The sequence below is a fragment of the Papaver somniferum genome, chromosome 11 (assembly GCF_003573695.1).
Source record: "Papaver somniferum cultivar HN1 chromosome 11, ASM357369v1, whole genome shotgun sequence".
In the NCBI taxonomy this organism is placed as follows: Eukaryota; Viridiplantae; Streptophyta; class Magnoliopsida; order Ranunculales; family Papaveraceae; genus Papaver; species Papaver somniferum.
In genome coordinates this window covers 305,217-331,857 of record NC_039368.1, presented here as the reverse complement: position 1 = coordinate 331,857, position 26,641 = coordinate 305,217, and the positions used below count along the sequence as shown (strand labels likewise).

Sequence of the window (26,641 nt, the reverse complement as noted above, 5' to 3'; positions counted from 1 at the left end):
TACTTGAACTCAATTTATTTTGCTAATCGGTTTGACACAAGCATCTGTCTACTTTGGCTGGCTGACTGGCCGGCCCAGGGTTTTAAATCCCAAGCTGGTACCGGATAACATGGTACTTACGGACCTCTATACCTAGACTACTCTTGGCACCGGATAAGTAATTTAAATATGTAGATTAGTAAGCGTGCGCCATTATTTTTCCATGATTAACTGATATCTTTTCGTTGGTGAATTATTAAGATTGAGCCCCGGCCACCATAATCAGGAGATGTTACCATGTCCCCGATAGCTCCTAGCTCTTCACATTCTTCCCAATCAGTATCTAATCCTGAAATTAATTTTGAATCAGCGATTTGTTGTCTTCCTACGAGCATAAGATCAAAATCTTCATGAAGTGACCGTACTGCCCATATTGTATCTGCACCATATTTTACTTCTACTTCTTTGTATATCAACGTGTCGTCATGCATTGTGTTAACCCTGAAATGGTCTACCAATTCATCATCAAGTAACACGTGCCTCTCAACATCAATGCTAACAGATTCATTGTGATAGTCAATAACTCCGTCGGATGATAAACTTGCAGGATCATAAAATCTAACAACAGTAACGAAGACGGACGGATGATGAATCATATTCATTGCAAAAGCCAATGCTTCTCGATCATCCGGGCCACCAAAAAAGAGTACCATCACGCGGTAAGGCGTGTCGGACAAGACAAAAGTAGATTGTGTCTGGTGATTACTACCATCCATTAAGATCCCGACTGAGCATGGGGTGTTCCGCAACAGATTTAGAAGAAGGGTTTTCATAGCACGATTTGAAATATTTGGTCTGGCCACATTATCCCTCAGATTAATTGCGTCTTGCCTGCAGAAAGGAAAAATAATGAGAGCAGCCCCCTTGTTGACTGATATGGTGCATATATCGTTGTGCATTGAAGAATACGGAGAGATGGTGGTGAAGGGATAAACTGTAACAAAGTTCTGACATCGGTTTTGGAATTGTTGGAAAACATTGATTATCCTTTCCGATTTCGTAGGGTTTGATGTGGAAGCAAGTTTGTCCCTTGGGTGGGAAATAAGGAGAGGAGAGGCACGACCAACAAGCTCAACGAGATGGAGGAGGTAAATGGTGAGGGGGTGGAATTTGTTAGGATTGGACGCTTCAAGGAGTCTGATAATGTCTGGAACATCATCTATGGTGTGAACACATACAAGTACACGGAAATCCGAGTTGTTCTCATTTGACTGCAAAATTGACCTTCCTTTATAGGTTAAGTATTTCGATGAAGGGTCATAGAAGTATTTCACTGCAGGTGTAATAACTACTATTAGCACTACAAGCGCGAGAACCATGATTGTATTTGATGCACCAAAAATATTCTGCGGAGTAAACAAGAAAAACATGTTAATGGAGTACTAAATTACTTGATGAGATGCTATATATTTTGCAAATAACTACAAGATAAATTTTTGGTGTTTGAAGACGCACTTTATTATTTACTGAATCTAACCAGGTGTTGAGTGTGGAAACCTCGACAATGCCTTTAATGTTCATGATAAGTCCAAGCAAGAAACTATCTCGTGGAGAGAATCCAAGAAGCACAGCTGGGATGAAAAGCCCGATAATCTTTCCGATGATACAACCAAGGATGACCAGTATAACACGCCATAGATATGTGAAAGTAACTTTGAAAATATCTGTCTTATATCCGACGATACCCATATGAAGAGGCATGAAAAGTACGTTGAAAATGCGTAGCTTCTGAACTAAAGTTGATCCTAAAGGTGGACCATCAGGTATAGCCAAACCTAGTAAGAAGACCCCAACTGTGGCATTCAATGCACAATATTCACTAGCTAATCCACAGATCAGAACTGAAACCATTATCAAGGTAATGTAAATATCATTTACTGGTCTCCCTTCATGTGTATTCTTCACAATCCATAACGTTGCCGGACGTACAATAAAAATAATATAAATAACCGTCACCAATAAGATGACCACTGCAGGTAGTGCATACGCTTGTCTTCCACTTGTGATTATTTGGCGGAAAAAGACAAAGAATTTTAAACCCATGTGAAGAAAATCAGCAACCATTGCTGTATGAATCGCTGAAATACCTAGGTCCGAGTTGAGAATTTTGAGATCATCAAGTACATAGACTATAACAGGGAAAGAAATCATGCTGAATAGATCTACTACTCTATCAGAGCTCCGAAACCCTAAATCTCTTGACTTTAATCCCGGTATATTATCATTTTTTAGTCTATGGGAAAATTGAGCTCCAGATGCAAAAGAGCAAGCAAAACAACAAAAGCCGATTATGTATGTTCGCCACCCAGCTCTCTTTAATATTTTGGGATCCATTTGAACTCCAACTTTAAATATAAAAAACATGGAACTGAAATGCGCAAGCATGTCTACTAAGTGAAATCCAGCAAGAGGGAATATGTAATATGTAATTCCTATAGCATCGCCATCTCCAGAAATATCTTCAGAACTATCTCCAAAAACGCTTTCTTTAACCTTTATAAATGGATACCCAAGAATCCATGGACTAGCAAGTATGCCTGCCTATACATATAAGATTTATAACAAATTGTCAATAAAGGTACGTACTCGAGAAAATAATTAAAGCATAATAAATATTCCCTCTGTCTCAAATTAATAGTCCTAATTGACTTTGTCAAGATATTAAGGAAATCCTATAAAGCGACTAACCCTTGTCTAGCCCTATTTAATGTGTTGTTACCAAAACTAAAATCTATAATATTAAAAATTATAAATTGGATAGTACTATTATTTTAGAAAATATTTTAAGAAAATAAAAACAAAAATACTGCTTTTATTATGGAATTCATTATTAGAACGGGATGTAAGAATAAATAAAAGTTTTATTAGGGATTTTATAACTATCCATAAATGTTTTCATACAAAAAAAGGAATGACAATTAATACAAAGATATTGAATAGATTTTTCCCAAATATTTTAGAATTTGAATTAAGTTTATATTAAAAATGATTTTATAATTAAAAAATAAATGGTATATTTGATAGTTTAAGGAAAAAATATGTCTATAAACAGGTAGACCAAAATAGAAATTAGGATAGATAAAAAAAAATAGAGGAAGTAATAAGCCTTACCAGAATTTGAGAGACAATCAAGGGTTGATGGAACCGTGACAATGCCATGTGTATGAAATGAGGTACAAGTGAAAGTACAGTAATTTGCAAACAAATACTTTGTAGAGGATGAAAATTCGTAAACTTTTTTAATTTGATAAAATAATCCTCCTGAACTGGCGTAGCCTGGAGTTGCACAAATTCTAAAACCTTTCCCCATTTCTCTCTACCCGTATACCTCAGCTCACCAGCAGCCGAAACTGTAGGTGTTGGGCAGGGAAGAGAGGAAGCAGCGAGGAAAGGAAAGGAAACAAATGTTTTTTTTTCTTTTATTTATTCTCCTTTTCTTCCGAGTTTTATATAAACAAGATGAAAATTTCATTGATGTATAATAATGGATTCACAAATTTGCTGTTCATTTGTTATTGACTGACTAATCATTATCTAATTAAGGTCAAATCAACCCATGTATTGACTATTTCAAAAAATAGTCAATGATATTTAGCCTGTCAACTCCAAATTTAGTGGGCATTTCCGGTGGCACCTCAACAATTGCATATGATTTATATTGAGAAGAAACTTCCAGGTACCACTTTTAGTAAGGCAGTAAATTTGTTAGCTGATGATATTCATAACATTAATTATCAGTATATACTCGTTTATAAAGAAAGAGAGAAGAAGTATTCCAGCTCATAATCGCACGCAGGGCGTACTGACTGACAAACTACTATCATAGTGATCTATGTTTTTCTGAAGCACAGTAACATTAATATATGTAGGTTGCATATACGCGGACACAACACGACTCGGACGTAGACACTATAAAATTTTCAAAAAACTAGAACACGGACAACGTATATACATGTTTTATTTATATATTATATTTATATACAATCATGTATTTATACAGCAAAATCAAGTGTTTCGATCCTAAAAATTAGAAAATGATGCTACATGTGTATAAATTTCAAAGGAAAAGAAGATATCGTTTGTTTATACACGCCGAAGGTCAATTAATTAATCACTATTAAACACAGGGCACAATCAAAATGGATTCTTAGAACAACACATGCCCAACTAAGGATACACGTGATGTATTTCCAATAACAAAACCCTAATAAAGACCTAAATAATTGATCTAAATGTTTTTCTTTCTTCATTTAGTTAATAATAGTAAAAATAAAGGAAGAAGTTTAACTCAAAATGAAAAAAAAAAAACGCGTCAAATCCGAGTTATTGGTGCGTCCAAACCAGACGCGCGCCGAACGCGCAAATTGGTGCGCCAGACATATGTCGTGTCAGCGTCCTTCGCACATCTCGTGTCCGACACGAGTCGGACTCGGACACGGCTTGAAAAATGGAGCGTCCGTGCAACCTATGCATTGTAGTTTTTTTTAGGCTCCGGAAATTGCATGGATATGAATTTCTTAGATGTGGGATTTTGTTCGTAGTGATTGCTACTTTATTAGTGTTTTCTCCACATTCATAATCTGTTTTGCACATCTATAGGGATTTCCTATTGGCCGAAATATGTCTTTTTTGAGTTTTGTGAAACGAGCGCTTTGGTGAGGACACTTGGCAACGTATGATTGGTTTAAAAAGAATAAGAAAAAGATTAGAAAAAATGAAACCAAATTCGATTTGGAATTTATAAAGTGATAATATTTAGGTGAAGATACTTGGCAACATATGATTGATTTAAAAATTACGAACTGAAAAGAAAAACCTAACTTACCGTGTTTGGAATTTTATAGAAGTCCAAATTAAATTTGGAAATCGAGTAATTCTTATACTAGGTCTATTTTTTCCATATTAATAAATAAAGGAGAAAAAATCCACATATTTTCTGCGAAAATAAAAGGAAAAAATAAATAAAATTTGCACATATCCTCCACCTATTTAATGTATTTGATCCGCCACACCAAAACAAAAATAGATCTCAACTGGGTGGGGCAAAGCCCCGTGCTTACCAAATCAAAAATGCATTTCCACTTCGCCCCGCGCACCAAGTTAAAATTAAAAAAATAAATAAAATATGCACATATTTTCAACCTATTTAATGTATTTTTTCCGCCACACCAAATCAAAAGTACATCTCCAAGCGGCGGGGCGAAGCCCCGCGCATACAAAATCAAAAATACATCTCCCCGGGGTGGGGCGAAACCCCGCGTACACTAAATCATCCATCACCACGGGGTTAAAAATACATCTCCACAGGACGGGAAACCCTACGCACACCAAATAAAAGATACATCGTCATGGGGCATGGCAAAGCCTCTGCGCACACCAAGTTAAATATGCCCGGTGCGTTGCATAGGCACAAATCTAGTTGAATAAAAGGTGGGACACCGTGGGAGTAGTTTAAGGATCATTAGTCTAGGGTATTAAAAAAATAAAAAGACAACATTGAATTACATAATTATCAGGGGAAAAGCCATTTTCACTAAAGGAAAAGTTGATTTTGGGGTGGATTTAAAAAGAAAAAAAATGTCACGTTTTTAAAATTTCATGAGAATGTTCTTGAAATATTTATTTCCTTCATGCTAATATTGATAATTTTTTGGCATCCCCAAAGGGTACACAAATGTATAGAGGTGAAGTTCCAATTTTCTAAACCAGATGCACGCCAGAGAACTCCGTTTATGTTGGATTTATAAATTTTTTTGTTTTTCCAAAATCATATGCCACCATGAAGGTTATCCTTATTGATATAGTCATCTGAACAAAACAAAACTAGGATAAATTAGCATGTGTTAGTGGTAGTCAGGATTTGTCCAGACAAAGATAAGTCAAAGGCTCTGGTTCTCCTGATCACCCCCTACAATTCGCACGCGTGACATTAATTCCAATATTGTGAACGAAAAATGAATACTAAACTCAAGATATGGATTTTCAAAAATTATAACTGGGAGGTTCGAACTCATGACCTATTGTGTCATAAGAGTAGCCTCTAACCAGTTGTTTGAGGGTGAAAACGATTTTTGCTGATTTTGGTAATTGCGGGTGTGTGGGTGAGAAACGAGTTTAAACCCTAAAAAATGTACTACAAGAGAGTACTTTAGATTCGAGAGATCAATCTGTACAAATACGGCCTAAAACAATAAATGGCCGTTCCAGACTTGCTTCGGTCACAAAGTGAAGGAGAAGGGTTGGTTTTGGGGAAGGAAGCGAAGAAAGTGTTAAGACCAGAATAGTTGATTCTGGAAGAGTAGTTGTTTCACGACTTGTATCATAAAATGAGAAGCTAACAGATGGAAAGCTAGAAAATATTTTCTGAGTGTTGTATCCCCTGACCTGAACTTGTTGTTCGGTGGAAATAGATAAGACCTATTTATACAAGTCGAAGTGAAACGTACTCCGGTCTCGTAAGAAATAAAAAACGGATGAGTAAATTGGAGGAGGTGGTAACCGGTAACGACTGGAATTGATGTTCCATAAAAGAAAGCGTTTCACCATTACTCCCTGTATTTACTAACCGCCTCATCCTTATTACACTGTCTTATAACGGGAGTAGTGTACGCCGCACGTTGTAAACCGCCAAACCAATACCCAATGAGCATCCCCCAGTTTGTGACATGTGTTGATGTCTCGAGTGTTTTCGTGGAAAACATGTAGCATGTTGTTGTTCGGCAAGTTGAGCTTGGGAGACTTGCCGGCTCGGTGGTGACCTTCGACGGTCGAGATTTTGCATTGATTATTGCAATCCTTCGTTTGGTAGCCAGTGGCATGAAATCATGGCCGGTACGACTTTAATATGTCCTAGTTTAGGTGCGGCCAAAAGTTAGGGGTTTGGCTTTGTTTGGGCGCGACCAAAATAGGGCTTGGCGTCAGGCCAAAGGTTTCCATGCGTTAGCTGGTAACCATGGACGGCTCTGCCTCTTAGATGGAAAAGTGGTCGTTGATCTTCACAAGTCTTTGTTTTGGTAGCCGCATAGGGAAGGCCGGCATGGTATGGCGCGACAAGGTGGTTGGCATGCCATTGACACATGTGGCATGGCTGGCATGCCTTGGCGCGGTTTGGGAGTGGCCAAAACAAAGGTTTTGGCGTTGGGCCAAAGGTTACCGTGCGTTGATTGGCGACCTTGGGCGGCTAAGATTTGCATCGTAGATGGAAGGATGGTCATTGATCGTTGTCATCATTTGTTTTGGTAACCGCATAGGGAAGGACGGCATGGTATGGCACGACAAGGTGGCTCGCATGCCATTAGCACATGTGGCATGGCCAGCATGCCTTGGCGCGGTTTGGGCGTGACCAAAACTAGGGTTTTGGCGTTGGACCAAAGGTTACCATGTGTTGGTTGGTAACCTTGGACGTCTGAGATTTGCATCTAAGATGGAAGGGTGGTCGTTGATTGTTGCACGCCTTTGTTTTGGTAACCGCATAGGGAAGGCCGGCATGGTATGGCGCGGCAAGGTGGTTGGCATGCCATTGGCACATGTGGCATGCCGGTATGCCTTAGCGCGGTTTGGGCGTGGCCAAAACTAGGGTTTTGGCGTTGGGCCAAAGGTTACCATGTGTTGGCTGGTGACCTAAGACGGCTGAGATTTGCATTTAAGATGGAAGGGTGGCCGTTGATTGTCGCACGCCTTCGTTTTGGCAGCCGTGAAGGGAAGGCCAGCATGGTATGGCGCGGCAAGGTGGTTGGCATGCCATTGGCACATGTGGCATGGCATGCCTTGGCGCGGTTTGGCGTGGCCAAAACTAGGGTTTGGGCTAAAGGTTACCATGCGTTGTTTGGCGACCTTGGACGACTAAGATTTGCATCTAAGATTAAATGGTGGCGGTTGATCTTCGCACGCCTTCATTTTGGTAGCCGCATACGAAAGGCCGGCATGCTATGATGCAGCAAGGTGGTTGGCATGCCATTGGCACATGTGGTGCGGCTGGCATGGTTGGCATGGTTGGCATGCCTTGGCGCGGAGGTGCGGCTGGCATGGCATGCCATTGGCGCAGTGGTGCGGATGGAATGGTTGGCATGCCTTAGCATGGAGGTGCGGATGACATGGAATTCCATTGGCGCAGTGGTGCGGCTGGCATGGTTGGAATTCCTTGGCGCAGAGGTGCGGCTGGCATGGCATGCCATTGGCGCAGTGGTGAGGCTGGCATGCCTTGGCACGGAGGTGCGGGTGGCATGGCATGCCATTGGCGCAGTGGTGCGGCTGGCATGGTTGGCATGCCTTGGCGCGGAGAAGTGGCTGTCATGGTATGGCATTGGAACAGTGGTGTGGCTGGCATGCCATTGGAACAGTGGCGGCTGGCATGTTGGCATGCCTTGGCGCGGAGGTGCGGCTGGCATAGTTGGCATGCCCTGGCGCGGAGGTGCGTCTGTCATGGTTAGCATGCCTTGGCGTGGAGATGTGGCTGGCATGGTATGCCATTGGCACAAGGGTGTGGCTGGCATGGTTGACATCTTAGCGCGATGACGTGGCTGGCATGGTCTGCCATTGGCACAGTGGTGCGGCTGGCATGGTTGGCATGCCTTGGCGCGGTAGCATGAGAAACATGGTTTGGCATAGATGATGTCAGTCAGTGTTAAGGGTTCCGCCGTGGAACATGACCCATGTAAAAAAAAGAAGGGTACCCCAGTAATTCTTACGTAGGCATGCTGATTGATTCAATAAATGTGCTAATGGTCATAGTGATGCCATGTCAGATGTACAATTTTACGATTTTAACCCTAAGCTAAAAACAACCATCAACACCAGTGTTCCACATTGGTTGGAATTAATAGAAAAGATAAATTAATGGTGGTGGTTTGTTCAATTTAAATATCATAATTTCTTTATTAATTAATGTTTCACTAATTGTACATAACAAATAATCTATTCATTATAAAGTGTTTTATTAATTAGTGTTTCACTAATTGCTCATAATAAATGGCTAATCATTTTTTAGTTATAAATATTTTCTTAATTAATTATAATATTTATTTCTATTAATAAGTAATTTTGATAAATATTATCAATAGATATTTTTGGCGACAATGTGTAGTAGAAGATGTGGAGGCCGAAATATTAGTGGTGGTTAGGGGCGGCGCCAAGCAAAATTATATTTATTTTTGTTCTTTTATCGCTAGGCTAAGTTATCCTGTGTTAGTGGTGGTCAGAATTTGTCCAGACAAAGATAATTAAAGGGATGTGGTTCTCCTGACCACCCCCTACAACTCGCACGCGTGGCATTAAATCTAATATTATAAATGAAAAATGAATACTCATGTCAAGATATGGATTTTCAAAAATTATAACGGGGAGGTTCAAACTCATGACCTATTGTGTCATAAGAGTGGCCTCTAACCAGTCTTCCACCTTGGTTGGAATTAATAGAAAAATTAAATCAACGGTGGTTGATGTGATTTTTAATCGTTGTTGTAAATAAGGATTCGAACTCTAAGACTTGTGAAGATTAAATTTAAAGATTTAATGAAAATAATAAACAAAGGCGAGAGTTACTGGGACTAGGATTCCACCGAATTCATATCATAAGGCTCAATTATTTATTCTCAACAATTATCGCTTAATAAACGGTCCGCGAGTTATAACCCCAGAGGTGTCACCATCCTTCCGCAAAAAACCCATCAAAACAAAAGTAACACAAAAACCCCATCAAAACAAAATTAACACAAAAACTCCAAATTTAAATATTGGTTTCATCAAATTTTATTTTGGTTTCATCTATCAATTTTTAAAAATTTGGGATTTTTGTATCAATTTTGTTTACGATGGAGTTTTAATGGATCCCAACATTTGAGTGGGGTTTTTGTACCACAAGTTTGGTCACCTTGGGTTTTTATGACTAGTTTTGTTAATTCAAATCATAATTCTATTTTAGTTAGTGCAAAAGTCAAATAGAAAAATAAAATAAATTTACCCATGCATGAAATTCGGATTCCTCCGTTGACACAGTGTAGGGGTCTATCTCATCATGTTATAGACACTCTTAAAAGATTATTTTATTGCTCGAAAGTGTTTACAATGGTGAAAATGAAGAAAAATTGAACGCAACTATTTTTCTCTTCCAAAACTTCCCCCTCTCCGGATACCTGTTTGGTCCTATTAGCACCCTATTTATACACAACAACCCATTACTCAAACATCTTTTCAATATATTCTTTCATAACTCCACCAGATCTTCTGTTTAATGAAAGATATCTTAGGAATAATTTCTTTCTCCATTTATCACACATCTTCCTCTTATTTGCTAGAATAAATATTGGGGATATTATCTTTTTTTTTATTTATAAATAAAACCACAGATGTTCTTTCTCCTTTTCAATAAAAACAACTCATCAATATATCATCTCTTTTAACTTCAAGATATGAAAACTTCCTGTATAATAGGCAAGAAGATGTATTTTCCTTAAATCTTTGAGATCTCCCATAAATTATGTGAATCTGTTTCAAATGAAGAAGAAGAGGGTGCCTCTATCCATTTGTTGGGTACCCGTATCTGAAATGATGGGTGCCTTTATCAGTTCCCCTGGTTGCCTTTGACACCTTTTCGAGCTATTTTTCCAAAAGAGCTTATTTCCTTGAAAAGAGTTAAAACAAAATTATTAGTGATTAAATTAGTCATAGGGAATGTAGTTATGGGTGAAAATGCGTCACACTTGCGTGCTCATCAGTGGTGGTTTGTTCAACTTAAATATCATAATTGCTTTATTAATTAGTGTTTCACTAATTGTACATAATAAATAATCTATTCATTATAAAGTGTTTTATTAATTACTGCTTCACTAATTGGTCATAATAAATGGCTAATTATTTTTTAATTATAAATGTTTTCTTAATTAATTATAATATTTATTTCTATTAATAAGTAATTTTGATAAATAATGTCAATAGACATTTTTGGCGACAATGAGTAGTAGAAGAGGTGGAGGCCGAAAGATTAGTGGTGGTTAAGGACGGCGCCAACCACAATTATATTTATTTTTGTTTTTTTTCATAAAATGGGATACAAAGTCCATTTTTCACATGTATCCAACTTGCCAAGAGAGGTTTTTCTCCCTATTTCCTCAAAATCCTGGCTCCGTCCCTCATTTGTGGTGGAAGAAGTAGTGACGGTGAGTGTTGGTGAGTAGTGATGGAAAATATTAATTTTATGTTGTCGTTACAACGTCGATAACATCGTAGTGTGGAAGATGTGGTTGGTTGTTTTTAACATTTTTGATAAAGGAATGTACCATATATTTCAGGGATGATATCATACAAGATAATATTTTCATGATCGTAGTTGGATCACCCAAATGGTACCCCTGTTATCTTTGGTACTATATCGTATAAATCATGATTTTTTAATGTTAAAATAAAATTGATTGAAATACAAAAAATAATATATACACGGGAAAAAATAATGAATCTAATCAATTGACGACATTTTGTTCAATTTTAAACCTCATACATGGCATTTGTGATTGAAAATTAGAATTGCGTCCAACAACCTATAAGGGGTGGGCGGCAGTGATGGTGGCAGTGGTGGAGTCAAAAATTGACATTGAGGAGACCTACTTTAAAAAAAAAACATGTAAACTTTGGTGGATTAAACCATAAATATATATGGACAAAGTACTATTTATAAAATAAACTAAAAAATTTATGTAGTTATAAAAAGTTTAAGGGGCTAGAGCAAGGTTAGTCAACCTCTGGCTCTGCCACTAGGTGGTGGTGGATAAAAAAATGGATTCATATGGTTTTATGGTGGTGGCGGGTTTTGGTGAACAAAAACATATTATGCTAATTTCGTAACGCTACAAAATTTGTAACGTTATATTATAAAGTATAAAACGTGGTTTATCATTCTAATATTAAAATAAACTCGATAAAACACATGTCCATTTTAAAAAATTGGTGCAATCAATTGTCATGTTATGTAATAACTAAACGAACGACACAAATAAAGATCAGAACATATGAAATTATTTATTATCGATTTTTCTATGTAAAGAGTGGTCAGGATTTGTCCCTGGCATAAATTTATCGCTGGGGTTTGTTTAAATTAACCATTTTTAAATATTTTATTAATTAGTGTCTCATTGATTGTTCATGATGATAAATTAAATTTATATTATAAATGCCCCTTTAATAATCTAACATAAATACATAATTTTATTAATAGATAATTGTACTAAAAGCTATATTAATTCTAATGGTGGTAGCGGAAGTAGGGTTAGTATAAACGGTGGCGGGTGTTTGCGAATGGTGGAGGCGGTAACATTACTAATGGTGGAAGAAATAGTGGTGGTGGATGGTTTTTATGGTGGTGGGTGTTGGTAATAGTAATGGACAATAATAGTTTTTGCTTTTTAGTGAGTTTTATTGACCGAGTAAAGAACAAATCTTCACAAAACATGCAACATTGTATTGTGAAAGATGTAATTGGTTGTTTTTAGCACCATTGATAAGGACAAAAATCAAATATTTCGAGGATGATACCGGAACGAACAATATGATCATGACTGTTGGATAACCTATGTTGAACGGAGAAAAATCAAAGGCAATTGGTGTATCCGTGTAAGAGAACATTATCGCTCTCTCAAGTACTATTACATTTTTTTTCCTGAAAGACCATCAATGTCGATTTGTTTCGCGACAACTACCTACAAAGACAACAACTTTCACTCAATTCCCGATATAAAACATTATTGACCGGGAAAATGTATTTGCATTCTAAAATATTTGTTTGAAAATTATGTTTGTTCATCAAAAACATCATAACAAACTTTAAATTATAAATCTAAATTTCCCCTCCGATGTTTATAGAATATTTTTTATATTTTACATTCTCAAATCATGTGACCTCTTGATTGCAAATCAACAATATCAAATTACGGATCCATATGTATAGGTTTCATTCACTGGGTTACAAGGTAGAGTAGATACAGATGGGTAGATCACACAAAGCAGAACACGACTGAGAATACTTCAATAATTTGTTCAAGAAATAAGGTCAAAAATATAAGATTAACTTTCTATTGGACTAATTAGATCAGCTTCGATGGGAGCCGACTAAAATATGGATTAATAATAATTTCCACGTAAGATAATTTCAAAACATAGTTTGGCTAACTCCGCCTATGTAAAGAGTGGTCAAGATCTGTCCTTCCTCAATTGCTATGTTATGTGAGAAGAAGGTGATATCTAAGATTGAGGTACAATTCAAATCTATTAGATTCATACCATTTACAACTGGACGCCTTGAAAAAAATTGACGAGTTGTTATTATTATCACAGGTAAGGGATACATTGACCACACTTGCGCAAATATCTCACTTCGCAAATGATTGGTGTTGCATGTACTTTCTAGAATGCAACGATGAATTTGAGGAAACAAGGCACCAGAAGCAGTGTCCGGAGGATTTTGGATATGGTAACTTAGACCTGATGTAATACCCATGTTCTTTTTTTATAGTTTTTCCACAGTCTATTTATTTAAGAAAAATGAACATTGCAAATACATAACATTAACAAAAATTAGACAGATTCCGTTTGATGATAATGGCTACCGATGGTCCGGAAACGACAAAAGAAAGGAATTGTTGTAGAAGAATTGTTGGGATATACGACGGATTACTTGAGACGAATGAAAGATGTATAACTATTTCGATTCTGAAATCACATAAAGTTCACAGTAGAAGATGACATCAAGTTTAAAGCTAGTAACAAAAATAATATGGCTAACTAATATGTTAAAAACAAACATGATAAATAAACTTAGAAATCCGTGGGACTTGAAGAGGCCAATTTTACAAACTACAATCTTAGAAAGCAACGATCCACAATACCATAATTTTTCTTTATAAATATTGAATGTAGAAGATGTCAACTTTTGGTAAAGGATCTATTGACAACCTATAAATTTGAAATAGGATCAGGGAGTACAATATGTGTTCAAGGTTCTTTATGAAGTAACGTGTCGCCAGATTGTATTCCAAGTGAAGGTAGGAACATATGGAAGTGACAAAATGTCCAAGACTTTTGAAGTTACCAAATCCTTCTTTAAGACGAACTGCTGGGCACAATACTTTGTTGACGATTTAATGGCAGAGGTTTGCATATATACAATCCCTTCGGAAAGTTAATTGGTACACATTTTAAACATTGTCATCTAATTGGTGTTGAAAAATTACAGGAAAATTATGTCACATTGGAGAGTTTTTTGAAAAAAATATTATTCTCTGCCTATTTGGAGGATCGACAACATGACCATGATAGATGAGTCAGCTGGAGCGTGAATAGGAGCATGGGGAGACTTTTATAGACGATATTGATTAGTTGATTTCACTGAGATCAGCGCTGCTGACGACATATTTCCAAAAAATATTTAAGCTTCCATGTTCATGTAGAGCATTATCTCATTATAAGCAATGAACCTAAATAAAAAAGTGTATGGAAGTTAAGATTATATTTCTTTCGTTTGAACAAATCTCCGATGGTAAAATATTAAAGAAAAAAAATGAGAAAAAAAGAGAGGAAAATCGCGACTATTTTTATGACAAACCCATATTAAATCATAAGGAGTTGATAAGTATTCGGGTCATAAATTATATGATATATTAAAAATGAACCAACATAACGGCACGGGTTAAGGACCAGTAGAAAAACAAAACACAAAAAAGCCGGATGAATAATATGTTTTTGCAAATTCAGAGATGAATGAATGGCTTGGTTCACATTTTGGTGGTAAACAGCTGATTCTTGTAATGCTTTTTCCAAAGTTTTAATGAAGGGGTTAATTTACGCATGTAATCACGAAAAGAGGACATGCTAATGTCAGAGGCAGCTGCAGTAATATTAGATTGAAACAAAGTCTGCGAAAAGGAAGAAGGAGGAGAGGCGTATGTCATACTACCCATCTAGAGTTTTACAAAGTTAAAATCTGGAAAGCATGATCATTAAACACAGTCACATATATACTTAGTATATCTAACTGGGAAGGTATACGCATATATACGACGAATATTGTATTCGTTTTCATATTGCACATTGGACATAGGTTCTGTGGGTGCATCTGCTATCTCACAAAATTCTCTAAATTTTTCGCTAAACGTGAATTCTCCAACACCCTCATATGGTAGTTCATCACCATATTGCATGTCAGCTTTTTTATATCCACCCCATAATCAACATTCCCTTTAATAAAATTAGCTTTTCCCCTAATAATTATCTTGAATTAAATTTTTTTTTCCCCAAAGTAAAAGATTGTATTGAGAAAGAAAAGGCCAAGGCAGAGATTACAATGTAATGTATCTAGAGCATTACATATGTAAAACAATCTTCCAGTTTAGCAGAACTGAGTTCACATCCACAGAACTAAAAGTATCTTTATCACAAGACTAGCGTAAGGTTGTTTGTTTAACCAAAATTATCAACTCCTTACTCCTCCATTGATTTATGTTTTACACCAAAAACCCTACTTCCACGTTCTTTCCAAATACACCAGGTTATAGCGTAATGAGTTATCTCCCATACTTTCTTACATCTATTTCTTACATTCCATTCCAAACATCAAAAAGTTGCAACAAAGTCGCCGGTAAAGGCCAAGATATATGGAAAGACTTTAAGTGTAAAGCTGCAAGAGATGAACAGATGCTCAGCAGTCTCTCTCTGTGTTTCAGAAAACACAATTTTCTGTTTCAATCTAAACTCCGCGGTGTCTTAGCATAGTTCTAGTAGGAAGTGAATTGTTAAACACTGCCATACTATCTTTTAATTAAAGTTGATAGTAATACGTTTTGGTATAACTTATAAATAAATCTCAAGCAAAGAATAGTTACAAAGTTTTGTTGGATGAATGATACTACATACTTCAACCATGACACTAAATGTATGTGCTTTGGTTTCTTTTCTGTACCGGTTATTGTATGTTATAAAAGTTTGCCTAACTTACTCACGAAATGTTTTCTTGTTATTTAGGAGGTGGGAATTCACGAAGTTCAGCCGTACCGACTGAGACAAGTGGAAGTCATATAACACAATTGTTCTAGATGGTGTCAACGCTAAGTTACTTGGATGTCATGAACGGTTGGCTAGACGTCAACCCAATCAACCTTTTTTAAATATCGTTGCTTCTTACAAAACAAGAAACTTGTTTCGATAGAAAATCAATAATGGGTTTAGAACTTGAGTTTTTCTGTGGTAAAGTAACAGTTTGTCAAACTTTGGAGTTTTGTGCATTTTAATTTAAGATTGGGTAACACTATTGCATGGCATGCAAAGAAAAAGTTGGCCGAGCAATTGACATCCCTTATTTTTAAGCATAACACGGTGCATTTTGTGTAACTTTCATCTGCTGTAGTATTCAGCGGTGTCTGTGTTGAACATATTCAACTTAAATAACATTGCACTCTACTAGTGAGTATAATGAGGACACAATATAAACAAACCTAATTCTCAACTTCTTTATTTTATTTTTCGAAGCATACCTACTTCTCAACTAGCATTAATATAATACTAGGCGGTGTTCCATTGTATAATGACCCAAACTTAAGTCTCTTATTCAGCAACTTATTAGCTGAAAATGATGAAATTCCTGTCTTTCTGGATGATGCCAATCCCATGGGCAGAAAATGGCAGTAGAAACAATATTTACTCGTCCTAAGGGTGCTACTTTCTTATAACTTTTCTTTTTTAATTGAGTAGAAATTTTCCGGATTGAAAGAGTACGTTTTTGTTCCACTGGAAGGTTAAAAATTTCCATTTCATTCATGCAATGGAGAAACCTAATCTGCACATACACTTTCATAACATGGTACTCACGTACCTCTGTATCTAGACTACTCTCATCACTGTTTCAATAGAAGATGTACCATATCCTGTAACAAGGTGTACATGAATCTGCAAGTTGGTGATTATTAAGCATCTAGCATTCTCACCATGATCAATTAATTAATATCTTGCCGTTGGTGAACTATTAAGATTGAGCCTTCAGCATCATAATCAGGAGATGTTACCATAGCTCCGATAGCTCCTAGATCTTCACATTCTGCCCAATCAGTATCTAATCCTGAAAATATTTTTGAATCAATGATCTGTTGTCTCCCTGCGACCATAAGATCAAAATCGAGGTGAAGTGATCGGACTGCCCATATTGTTTCCGCAGCATCTTTCACCTCTACTTCTTTATATATCAAGGTGTCGTCATGCATTGTGTTAACCCTGAAATAGTTTACCAATTCATCATCAAGTAACTTGTGCCTATCAATGTTAACAGATTCGTTTCCATAGTCAATAACTCCATCAGATGACAGAGTCGCAGGACAATAAAACCTAACAAGAGTAACAAAGACTGCCGGATGATGAATCATGTTCATCGCAAAAGCCAGGGCTTCTCGATCATCCGGGCCACCAAAAAAGAGTACTATCACGCGGTAAGGCGTGTCCGAGAAGAAGCAAGGAGGTTCTGTTTGGTGATTATTACCATCAATGAACACCCCGAGTGAGCAAGGGGAGCTTCGCAACAAATTTTGAAGAAGGGTTTTGATAGAACGATTAGATATATTTGATCTGGCAAGATCATCCCTCTTACTTACTGCATCTTGCCTGCAGAAAGGGAAGATTATGAGAGAAGTCCTCTTGTCAACTGACATGCTGCATATGTCGTTGCGCATTGAAGGATACGGAGAGATGGTGGAGAATGGATGAACTGTAACAAGGTTCTGGTACTGGTTTTGAAATTGCTGGAAGACATTGATAATCCTATCCGATTTGGTAAGGTTCGATGTGGAAGCACGTTTATGCAATGGGTGGGAAATAAGAAGAGGAGTAGCACGACCAACGAGTTCAACGAGATGGAGGAGATAAACGGTGAGGGAGTGGAGTTCTGTAGGATTAGAGGCTTCAAGGAGTCTGATTATGCCTGGAACCTCGTCTTGGGTATGAACACATACAAGTACACGAAAATGTGAGTTGTTTCCATTCGACTGCAAAATAGACCTCCCTTTGTAGCCTAAGTATTTCAATGAAGGGTCACAGAGGTATTTCACCGCTGGTGTAATAACTGCTACTAGCACTACAAGTGTGAGAACCATAATTGTATTTGCTGCACTAAATATTTCCTGCGGAATAAATAAAGAGTAAAACAAGTTAATTAAAGGCTATTCTGCAATCACTAAAAGATACTTTTTATAGTGTATATATGAAGACGTACTTGTTGTTGTTTTGAATCTAGCCAGGTGTTAAGTATGGAAACCTCGACAATGCCTTTAAAGTTCATAATGAGTCCAAGCAACAAACTGTCTCGCGCAGAGACTCCAAGAAGCACAGCTGGGATGAAAAGCCCGATAAACTTTCCAAGGATACAACCAAGGATGACCAGCAAAACACGCCATAGATATGTAAAATGGACATCGTAAATGTTCGTCTTAAACCCAACGATCCCCATATGAAGAGGCATGAAAAATACAGTCACAATGCGTAGCTTCTGAACTAGAGCAGATCCTAAAGGTGGGCCATCAGGTATAGCCAAACCAAGAAAGAATGCCCCAACTGTACCATTCAATCCACAATATTCACTAGCTAGACCACATAGTAGAACTGAAATCATTATTAAGGAAATACAAACATCATTTACTGGTCTTCCTTCAGGTGTATTCTTTACAACCCATAATGCTGCCGGGCGCACAATTAAAAATATGTATATCAGCATCCCCAACATGAGTAACACTACAGTTCTTCCATGTGTTGGGTTTCCTCTTGAGAATAATTGGCCGAGTAAGGTCAAGAATTTTTCACCCGTATGAAGAAAATCAGCAACCATGGCTACATGAATTGCTAAACTGCCTAGGTCAGAGTTAAGAATGTTGAGATCAGTAAGCATATAAGCAATAACAGGAAAAGAAATCATGCCGAATAGATTTACTACTTTCTTAGAGCTCTGAAACCCTGTCGTCTTCGTAGGTGACTTTAATCCATTTATATCATCATATGCGGGTATATGGCTAAGTAATTCTCCAGATATATAAGAGAAAACAATACAACAGAATCCGATGATGTATGTTGGCCAACGAGCTTTCTTTAATATTTTAGGATCCATTTGAACTCCCACTTTAAACATAAAAAACATGGAACTGAAATGATCAAGCATGTCTACTACTTGCAATCCATCTTTAGGGAATAGGAAATATGTAATCCCTATAGGCGTGCGATCTGATTTTTTAATAAATGGATAGCTAAGAATCCATGGACTTGCAAGTATCCCTCCCTATACATATAAAATTTATGACATAGCCGTCAATAGTCTTAAAAATAAAAAGGTACGTACTTAATATCCATGAGAAATAATTGAAGTATAATAAATTAGGCTTACCAGTATTTGAGAAACAAGTAAGGGTTGATGGAACCGTGACAATACCATATGAATGAAATGAAGTACAAGTGAAAGTATAGAAATTTGCAAGCAAACACTTGGTAGAGGAGCAAAACCCGAAAAATCATTTAAACGTTGATAAAATAAACCTCCCGAACCGACTTGTCCTGGAACTGTACAGAGAGCAAATTTATGTGCATTTGATCCCATACGGCTGTCCCCGTACCGGACACCCTAACTCACAGGCAGCCGGAACCAGAAGTGTTGTGCAGAGGAGAAAACAAGCAACGAGGAGCTCAACAACGAGATTACAGATATTTTTGTTTTTCTGAGTTTTGATTAAAAAGATGAATTACAGAACAAATGGGAGAAAGAAAATGGATGTAATAATCCATTCCCGATTTTGGTACTCATCTGTTATTGCCTGACTAACCATTATTGTAATTATAAGGTCAAAACAATCTATTGACTATTTTTGATAATAGTCAATCAAAAATAGTCAATGACATTCAGCCTGGCAACTCCAAAAATAGTGGCATTTCTAGGGTCACTGGAACCTCAGCAATCGCACATTATCTTAGAGAGAAACTTCTGCATGCCACTTTTAGTAGGGCAGTGAGTCTTTTAGGTGATGATATTCACGACTTTAGCTGTCGGAATACTTGGAACTCATCTACATCAGTATATATCACAAATAATGTAAAAAGAAAATAAAAAAGAAAAAGCGAATGACCTTATAATGGGGTATGTATGTATGCGTTATTGTTTTTTGCATCTATGGCACTGGAAATTGCAGAGACATGAATTCCTAAGATGCATGGTTTTATATGCAGGGATTGCTCCTGTTAGTGCTCTTTCCATGGGAAGAGTTGAATTCCTCAAAGATAATTCCTGGGACCAAAAATAGCCCACCCCGAAATCCATGAGATTTCATGGTTTAGTCTTCTCTATGACGTGTTGGAGATAGTTCCATGCCCGAGAAGCTGAACTGGAGCACATGGATTGTAGCACACCAGTCCCATGCATAAAGAAGATGGATTTCGACAAATCTCCATACACTCCTTGCCATCTTGGATTCTCATAAATTTTCAAGAAGTGGGTGCACTTTTACTTCAAGAGTAGGTCCTAAATTTTTATCACGACTTGTGAGTTTTATCATTCTTGGGATCAAGAGAGTACTTTTTCCAAATTTCTCATGTCAAAGTCAGCTACCTGGCCTGGGAAAGTACTTCTGGAAAAGAGGTACAAATAGCCTATATACATGATTAAGTAATCTGGAGTTTGATCCCTTAGCATCATGATTTGAAGATGAAACATTGTCTCTGATAGTTCCTAGCAATTTCAAACTTGGACCCAATCAATGAACTGTTCTCTTTTTACCAACATAGAATCAAAATCTTCTTGCAATAATCGATCTGCCCATTTTGCTTGAGAGCCATCTTTCACCTCTATTTCTCTATATAACAATGTAGTTGTAGGAAATTCTACAACCACATCCTTAATGAAATCTAAAGAACAACTCAAGTGATCATCATAAAATTCATAAGAACATTCATTAAATCTTCAATTTGGATACAAAATTATAAGAAAGTTCTAACTTGGAGAAGAAACAATCTTTCTCTTTCCTAAATTCCTCGTCTAAACTCTCAAAAAGATCCCTCTCAATACAAGGTCGCTCGGTCCCTTATATAAGGGCTTACCTAGTGGATGACAGCTAATAAATGCCTTATTTTCAGATCTGACGTGTGTCATTAACGCACACTTACACTGACTTTTCTCGCACATACTCTGCAATATCGCATGATCTTCACACTTTACTCGTGATTAAGCTGACATCACCCGATGCGTCATTCTGAATAAGCTGTATGCGATTGTCTTCGCTTGGTCTTGATAATCATTACTTCGCATACGTTATCAGTGTGCGATATTTTGTATCTATATTCTGCCTCTTCTCATGTCGTTCTTTTGATCAAGAGAGCGATATGAGAAACCTTAATCTATTCTTTCGCACCCGTTCATCTTTTCATATTCTCTTTTGCCGACAAACTTCCCTAATTTAGGCATGTTAACTTACGCGTGTCCTTTCAACCATTCATTATCTGAGACATCTCTTGTAACCGCCTTTTCCTATCCGTTCACTTTCAGTCATTGCATTAATGAAGTATATATCTTTGGAATCGGGAGTAAATCTTTTATTTACTCTCGATTGTCTTCTTCTTTCTTCTTTTTATTCTCTTCCTCTTCTCTCTGCAACTATTGTTTTCTTCTACTACTGTTCTTGTGATTCTGTTGTTGTTCTCCTGATTCAACCTTTTAAAATCGATCACCATCTTACCTTGTTTTACCCTTTTCTTCTTATCTCTCCATCTTCGTGCTTTACTTCTCGTATTTTGATCATCACCCCGATTTTGATTTATTTGGTCATCTTTGAATATCGTTTTTCATTATCCCTCATTCCCATTCTAAAAACGCCTCTTGCTGGTTGGAAGAATGACAAAGAATTCGATAGGATTCGAGAGGAGTTCAAAAATAGAGGTTTTGCATTATTTGTTCCTCCCAATTCAAAATCTACTTCTACTCTTAACCCTAGGTGGTTCTCGCTCGATCACTGGAATGACCAAAAGATCATCATTTCAGTTGGGCAAATCCTCGCTGGCCTTCCTATTCCTCTTTATAATCCTCAGATTCCTTTATTCTACAGGATTCTTTCTGATGCAAGATTCTGACGTGCGGTATATCAACTGAGCGGTGATTGCATCAGAACTATGGTAGTACGCTCGTCATGCGGCTGGATTAGAATCCCTCTATCCCAAAAAGGTTAGGAAAGCGGAGTATGCGGACTTAGAAATCAATCCTGAAGAGTATACGGTAGAGAATAGGATCATGCCAGATATTGATTTTCATGACAAAACCAACAATTCCGCACGACATTCGAAGGATGATCGCTGAAATGTTTTCCCCATCATCCTAAAATGTCCTTACATTTCTGGTGTTAATGTTGATGGATCAATTAATCCTCTCCCTGAGGGTTTTCCCGTTTACAATCCTTGGGAGTTCAAGTCGATAGAGAGAAAGATTGTGGTATGTTATTCATAACTTCGCTTGTTTACTTTTCATTATTCACCCTATTTTTTGCTCTGCTATTTTCGTTGATTTCAGATTGCCAAGTTGAAGAAGGATCTATGGACTCATGGGAGACAAAGCACGTTAGAAGCGCTACGTTCGATCACTGATGAAGTAAGAAATACCTTCTCTCAAATGTGTGCGAAGGTTGAAGCTGGAGAGGTTGGTGGTTCTGGAGAAGCTGTAGGTGTTAAGGGTAAAGGTGTAGTTCGCGGCAAGAAGACTGATTCTAAATCCTCTTCCAAGAATCCTTCAAAGAACCGGAAAGCACCTTCTCCCTCTTCTTCAAGTTCTCACTCTAGCGATGATGATGATATCATTCTCACTGAGGACCCTTCTGTCATCTCTTCTACGGAGCAGCTGTCCAGCATCTTTTCTGACTCCATGTGAGCAATTGGAAATGAGCCATTAACTCGCACGTGTAAAACTGTTGCGAAGATATGTGATGCTCCTACCTTGGAGGATGAATCCATTCACGGAGTTTCCTCGACATTGAGTCAAGCTTTCAGTATTCACTTGCCTCTTTGGTAATCTCTATGCTTTCGCCTTTTCTTAGATGATGTTTTGATGTTTTTAATTATTTCTAATTTTCGCTCTATGTCTTCGCATATGGCCCGCATGTCATATGCGGTTTCTTTAGATTATCATAGAAAACTTCACTCTCTTGAAGTTAAGAATACTAAACTTGGAGCTGAGGTTTATGCTTATACGAACGATATATACGATCTTCGCAAGAGGAATGATCAGTTAGTTGGTGTGTAACTCTTTATTTCTTATCTTCTTTTATTTGTTCGTCATCTTTACTTTCTATTAATTACGTATTCTTGCAGAAATTTACCGTCTTTCTGATGAGGCATCCTCTCTATTTCGCTCCCTTCATCATCTTGTTGATGATGATACCCTCCTTGAACATCTTAATACTTCTATGAATAATATTTCTGACGACGAATTAAGAACTATTTCTTTGGAGGAGCTCAAGGCGAACTATCAACTTCTTAGTATTGACCATAGGAGTGCCTTAACTGCTAGTAATGGCTTTAAACGTCGCTTTTGGGAATCCTAAGAAAGAATTAAGGTTTTAGAAGCAAGAATTAACACCCTTATTACTGAGAAGGATAAGGTTGTTCTCGGAGGTGCTAAAGCCTTGAAGGAATTTCAAGAAACCATCCTTCAAGTTCAAATAGAGTGAGATCTTGTTATAAGCGAAAAAGACGCATTTGTCGAACGAGGGAATTTGATCCGTTCCCGACTTCTTATAGAGAGTGATACTGAGTTTGAATGGGCTGCTAGGGTCTTAGATAATGCCAGAAATGATTTAGCTGTAAATGTTAGCCTTGAATCGGATCATACTGCCTTGGTTAAGGATATTATTTCTAATAAAGAAGATCGTTAGCTATTATACTTTTTCACTTGCCATTTCTTAAAAAATATTCTTAAGTGATATTGACCTTCTTTTCTTCTTTCGTAGAGGCTGAAAAGGAATTTCGTGAGCAAATAAAGGATCTAGAGGCGAAGCTTGCCGCTCGTGATTCCAAATATCGCGGGCTTAAGAAACAATTGGTTGTCACTGTTTCCAATAATAGCAAAGATGTTATTCGTGTCCGTGATGCGGCTATTAAGAAAGTCTGTGCTGATAATGACATTCCTCTTTCAAAGTATAATCTTGCTGATGTTCCTCATAACAAAGAAAATTCCGACATCTTTGATAGCGAGGGAGAATATGAGGAGGACACCGAATCTGAAGCTGAGGAGGTAAATTAAGACAACATAGGAAAGAAATAGTTCTTTTGTTCTTGAAGATCTTTTATACGTTGTCACGCTTATAAATCCTTTGTCAGTTCTTTGTACATGTATAATTTTTCCTAACTTTTAAATCTTCTTCTTCAATGTAAAACTTTTAAATATTTGGGACTCGTTTAATGTAAATTCTCCTTGGTATATATATCTGTATTTATAAAAGAGAAAAAAACTGTTCTTTCCAGCAATTGGAGTTAATTTGGTGGTAATATCATATGTGACAATATTTACTCATAAATAACCTGTACGTAAGTCTATCATATTGGGAACGAATAACACCCTTCTATACACTTGCATTCCCATACTTGCCTCTGTTAGTTGTCTCAAGATGATTGAATTATGCAAATATTGAGTTATGAAAGATGATTTGTTATCATGTATGTGTGTATCTAGCTTGTGCGGTGATATATTATGTATCTATTTGTCTCAATTACTTTGGTTTATCTTATCTTACAGATGTACCTTTTTTTGTTGCCTCAGCTATAATCTGTGTTATTGTTTCACATCTATGCATCTGATGATTTCCTCTTGTGAGAAATACCCTTTGTCTTTTCGATATGCGAATATAATCGCAAGCTTATTTGCTCTCTCGTTCTCATATCCTGCAAAAATATAATTATTAACTTTTGTTTTATTTTTCTCATGAGGTCTTATTTAGCCTTCCTAATTAAAGGTCTTATTTTTCCTAGTATATGACTTTGTTTCTGTGCGACGAGATCACTTGAGGCCTTTACAAGTTCGTTTAACGGCCCATCGATCTATCCTTATCATCTTCTAGTATTATTTCCTCTTCAGGTTTTATTGATGCGCAAATACGACAAGCCTTAATACTCCCGTGAGTAAAAAGCCTCATGATATTTGCGTCTTTTGACACAATTCAGCTCCCTAATAGAGGGTGTCGTCCTTATATTCCCCCTGATTTCCCCTTCAAGGAGGCTTACCCCTACCTGGTTAGGGTGGGATCCTCCCATCCAGTGATGCAACAACCAGTTGTTTTCGCGGCCTCTTATCCCTATGCCGATATGGCTTATGGTTACAAGACCGCACCCTAAGTGGGGTTTCTTCGGACCGAGTGCATCATAGTCAAGACTTGTCAAGAGCGGTCAGGTACGCTCCAGAAGCCCCAGGCACTCTTGAGTCAACCGTGTACCTCGACGCCTTGATCGAGTTTCTGCACTCTTTAGAAGAGACCTTATCATCTTAATCTTTCGATTTAGGTGCCTCTCTTGGATGGGCTTTTATTTCACCCCAAATCTCCATCACTCAAGCTCCAGGGTCGATGTAGCTTTCACTTGAGCCATGCTAACTAGGTTTTCCCAATTATGACGCGCGTTAGTTCTTATTATTGCCTCTTGATGTATGCGAACTAGGGTGCACGCCTCAATTGGATACCTAGCCTCCCTAACTGAGTTTTTACTTCTGATGCCTTCTATTAAGGTCTTATTATAAGGTCTTATTTTTGTCCTTTTCTTGTTTGATAACTATCATTGAAGAAGAAATTTTTTCATTTGCATTCATATCCTTGATTGATACAATATTGATATCTTCTTTCTTTCCTTGTTCGCCAACATAATAATCATCTTTTTTGTTTTTATGCCTGAGGAAACTTGTTGCTTTCCTTCGCCTTCTGCGTTTCATTGAGTTCATGTATGTTATCCAATACATTGATTCGCATGAGTTCCGTTGCTTCTGGTGTGCGAGAACTGCCGCAAATGCCATATCTCTTCAGATACATTTGATTCCATAGTTCATTAGATAATTCTCCTTTATTTTCATCTGCCAACTCATACTTTCCATCCCCAACTACTTTTCTGATTCTGTATGGTCCTTCCCATATGCTCTCCATGCTTCTTTTATGATTTTTCTGATACGGCAGTTTCTGCCTCAACACTAAATCTCTTTTCTGAAATTCGCTTTGGTATTCTTGTGCGGCTGTTGTCGCCCTTGCAAAAATCTTTCTTATTTCATTTTTCTTACTTACAACATCTACCATTAATCTCTCGCCTTTCTGGCTTTCCTGTATCTGTTTCTTCCAAGTTCTTCGCTTGCTTGCACATTCTTCACTTTTATCAACATTAATCTCATGACATGTTTTACCTTCATTCGGATCTCCTCTGATTACTCCAACACCTTGAGGTAGAGGAAACTTGATGCATTGGTGGAAAGTGGATGCCGCTCTTAGAATACCATGTAACCATGATCTTCCTATTAGAGAATTATAGGGTGATTCTACATCAACTACACAAAATACGATTTCTGTTGATAAACTCTTTAGAGGAATTCGCATCG

The 26,641-nt window shown here is 37.3% G+C and overlaps 1 protein-coding gene across 1 annotated transcript; it reads right to left on the bottom strand.

The window, feature by feature from the left end:
* Positions 1-206: 206 nt before the first annotated feature.
* On the bottom strand, positions 207-19,642 carry LOC113322248. The gene is made up of 6 exons (XM_026570305.1): positions 19,433-19,642; positions 18,275-19,327; positions 17,026-18,182; positions 16,889-16,913; positions 1,495-2,580; positions 207-1,385 (listed from the first exon to the last, which is right to left on the bottom strand). The coding sequence occupies exons 1-6, from the start codon at positions 19,640-19,642 to the stop codon at positions 207-209; spliced, it is 4,710 nt and encodes a 1,569-aa protein (XP_026426090.1).
* Between the last annotated feature and the right edge of the window lie 6,999 nt (positions 19,643-26,641).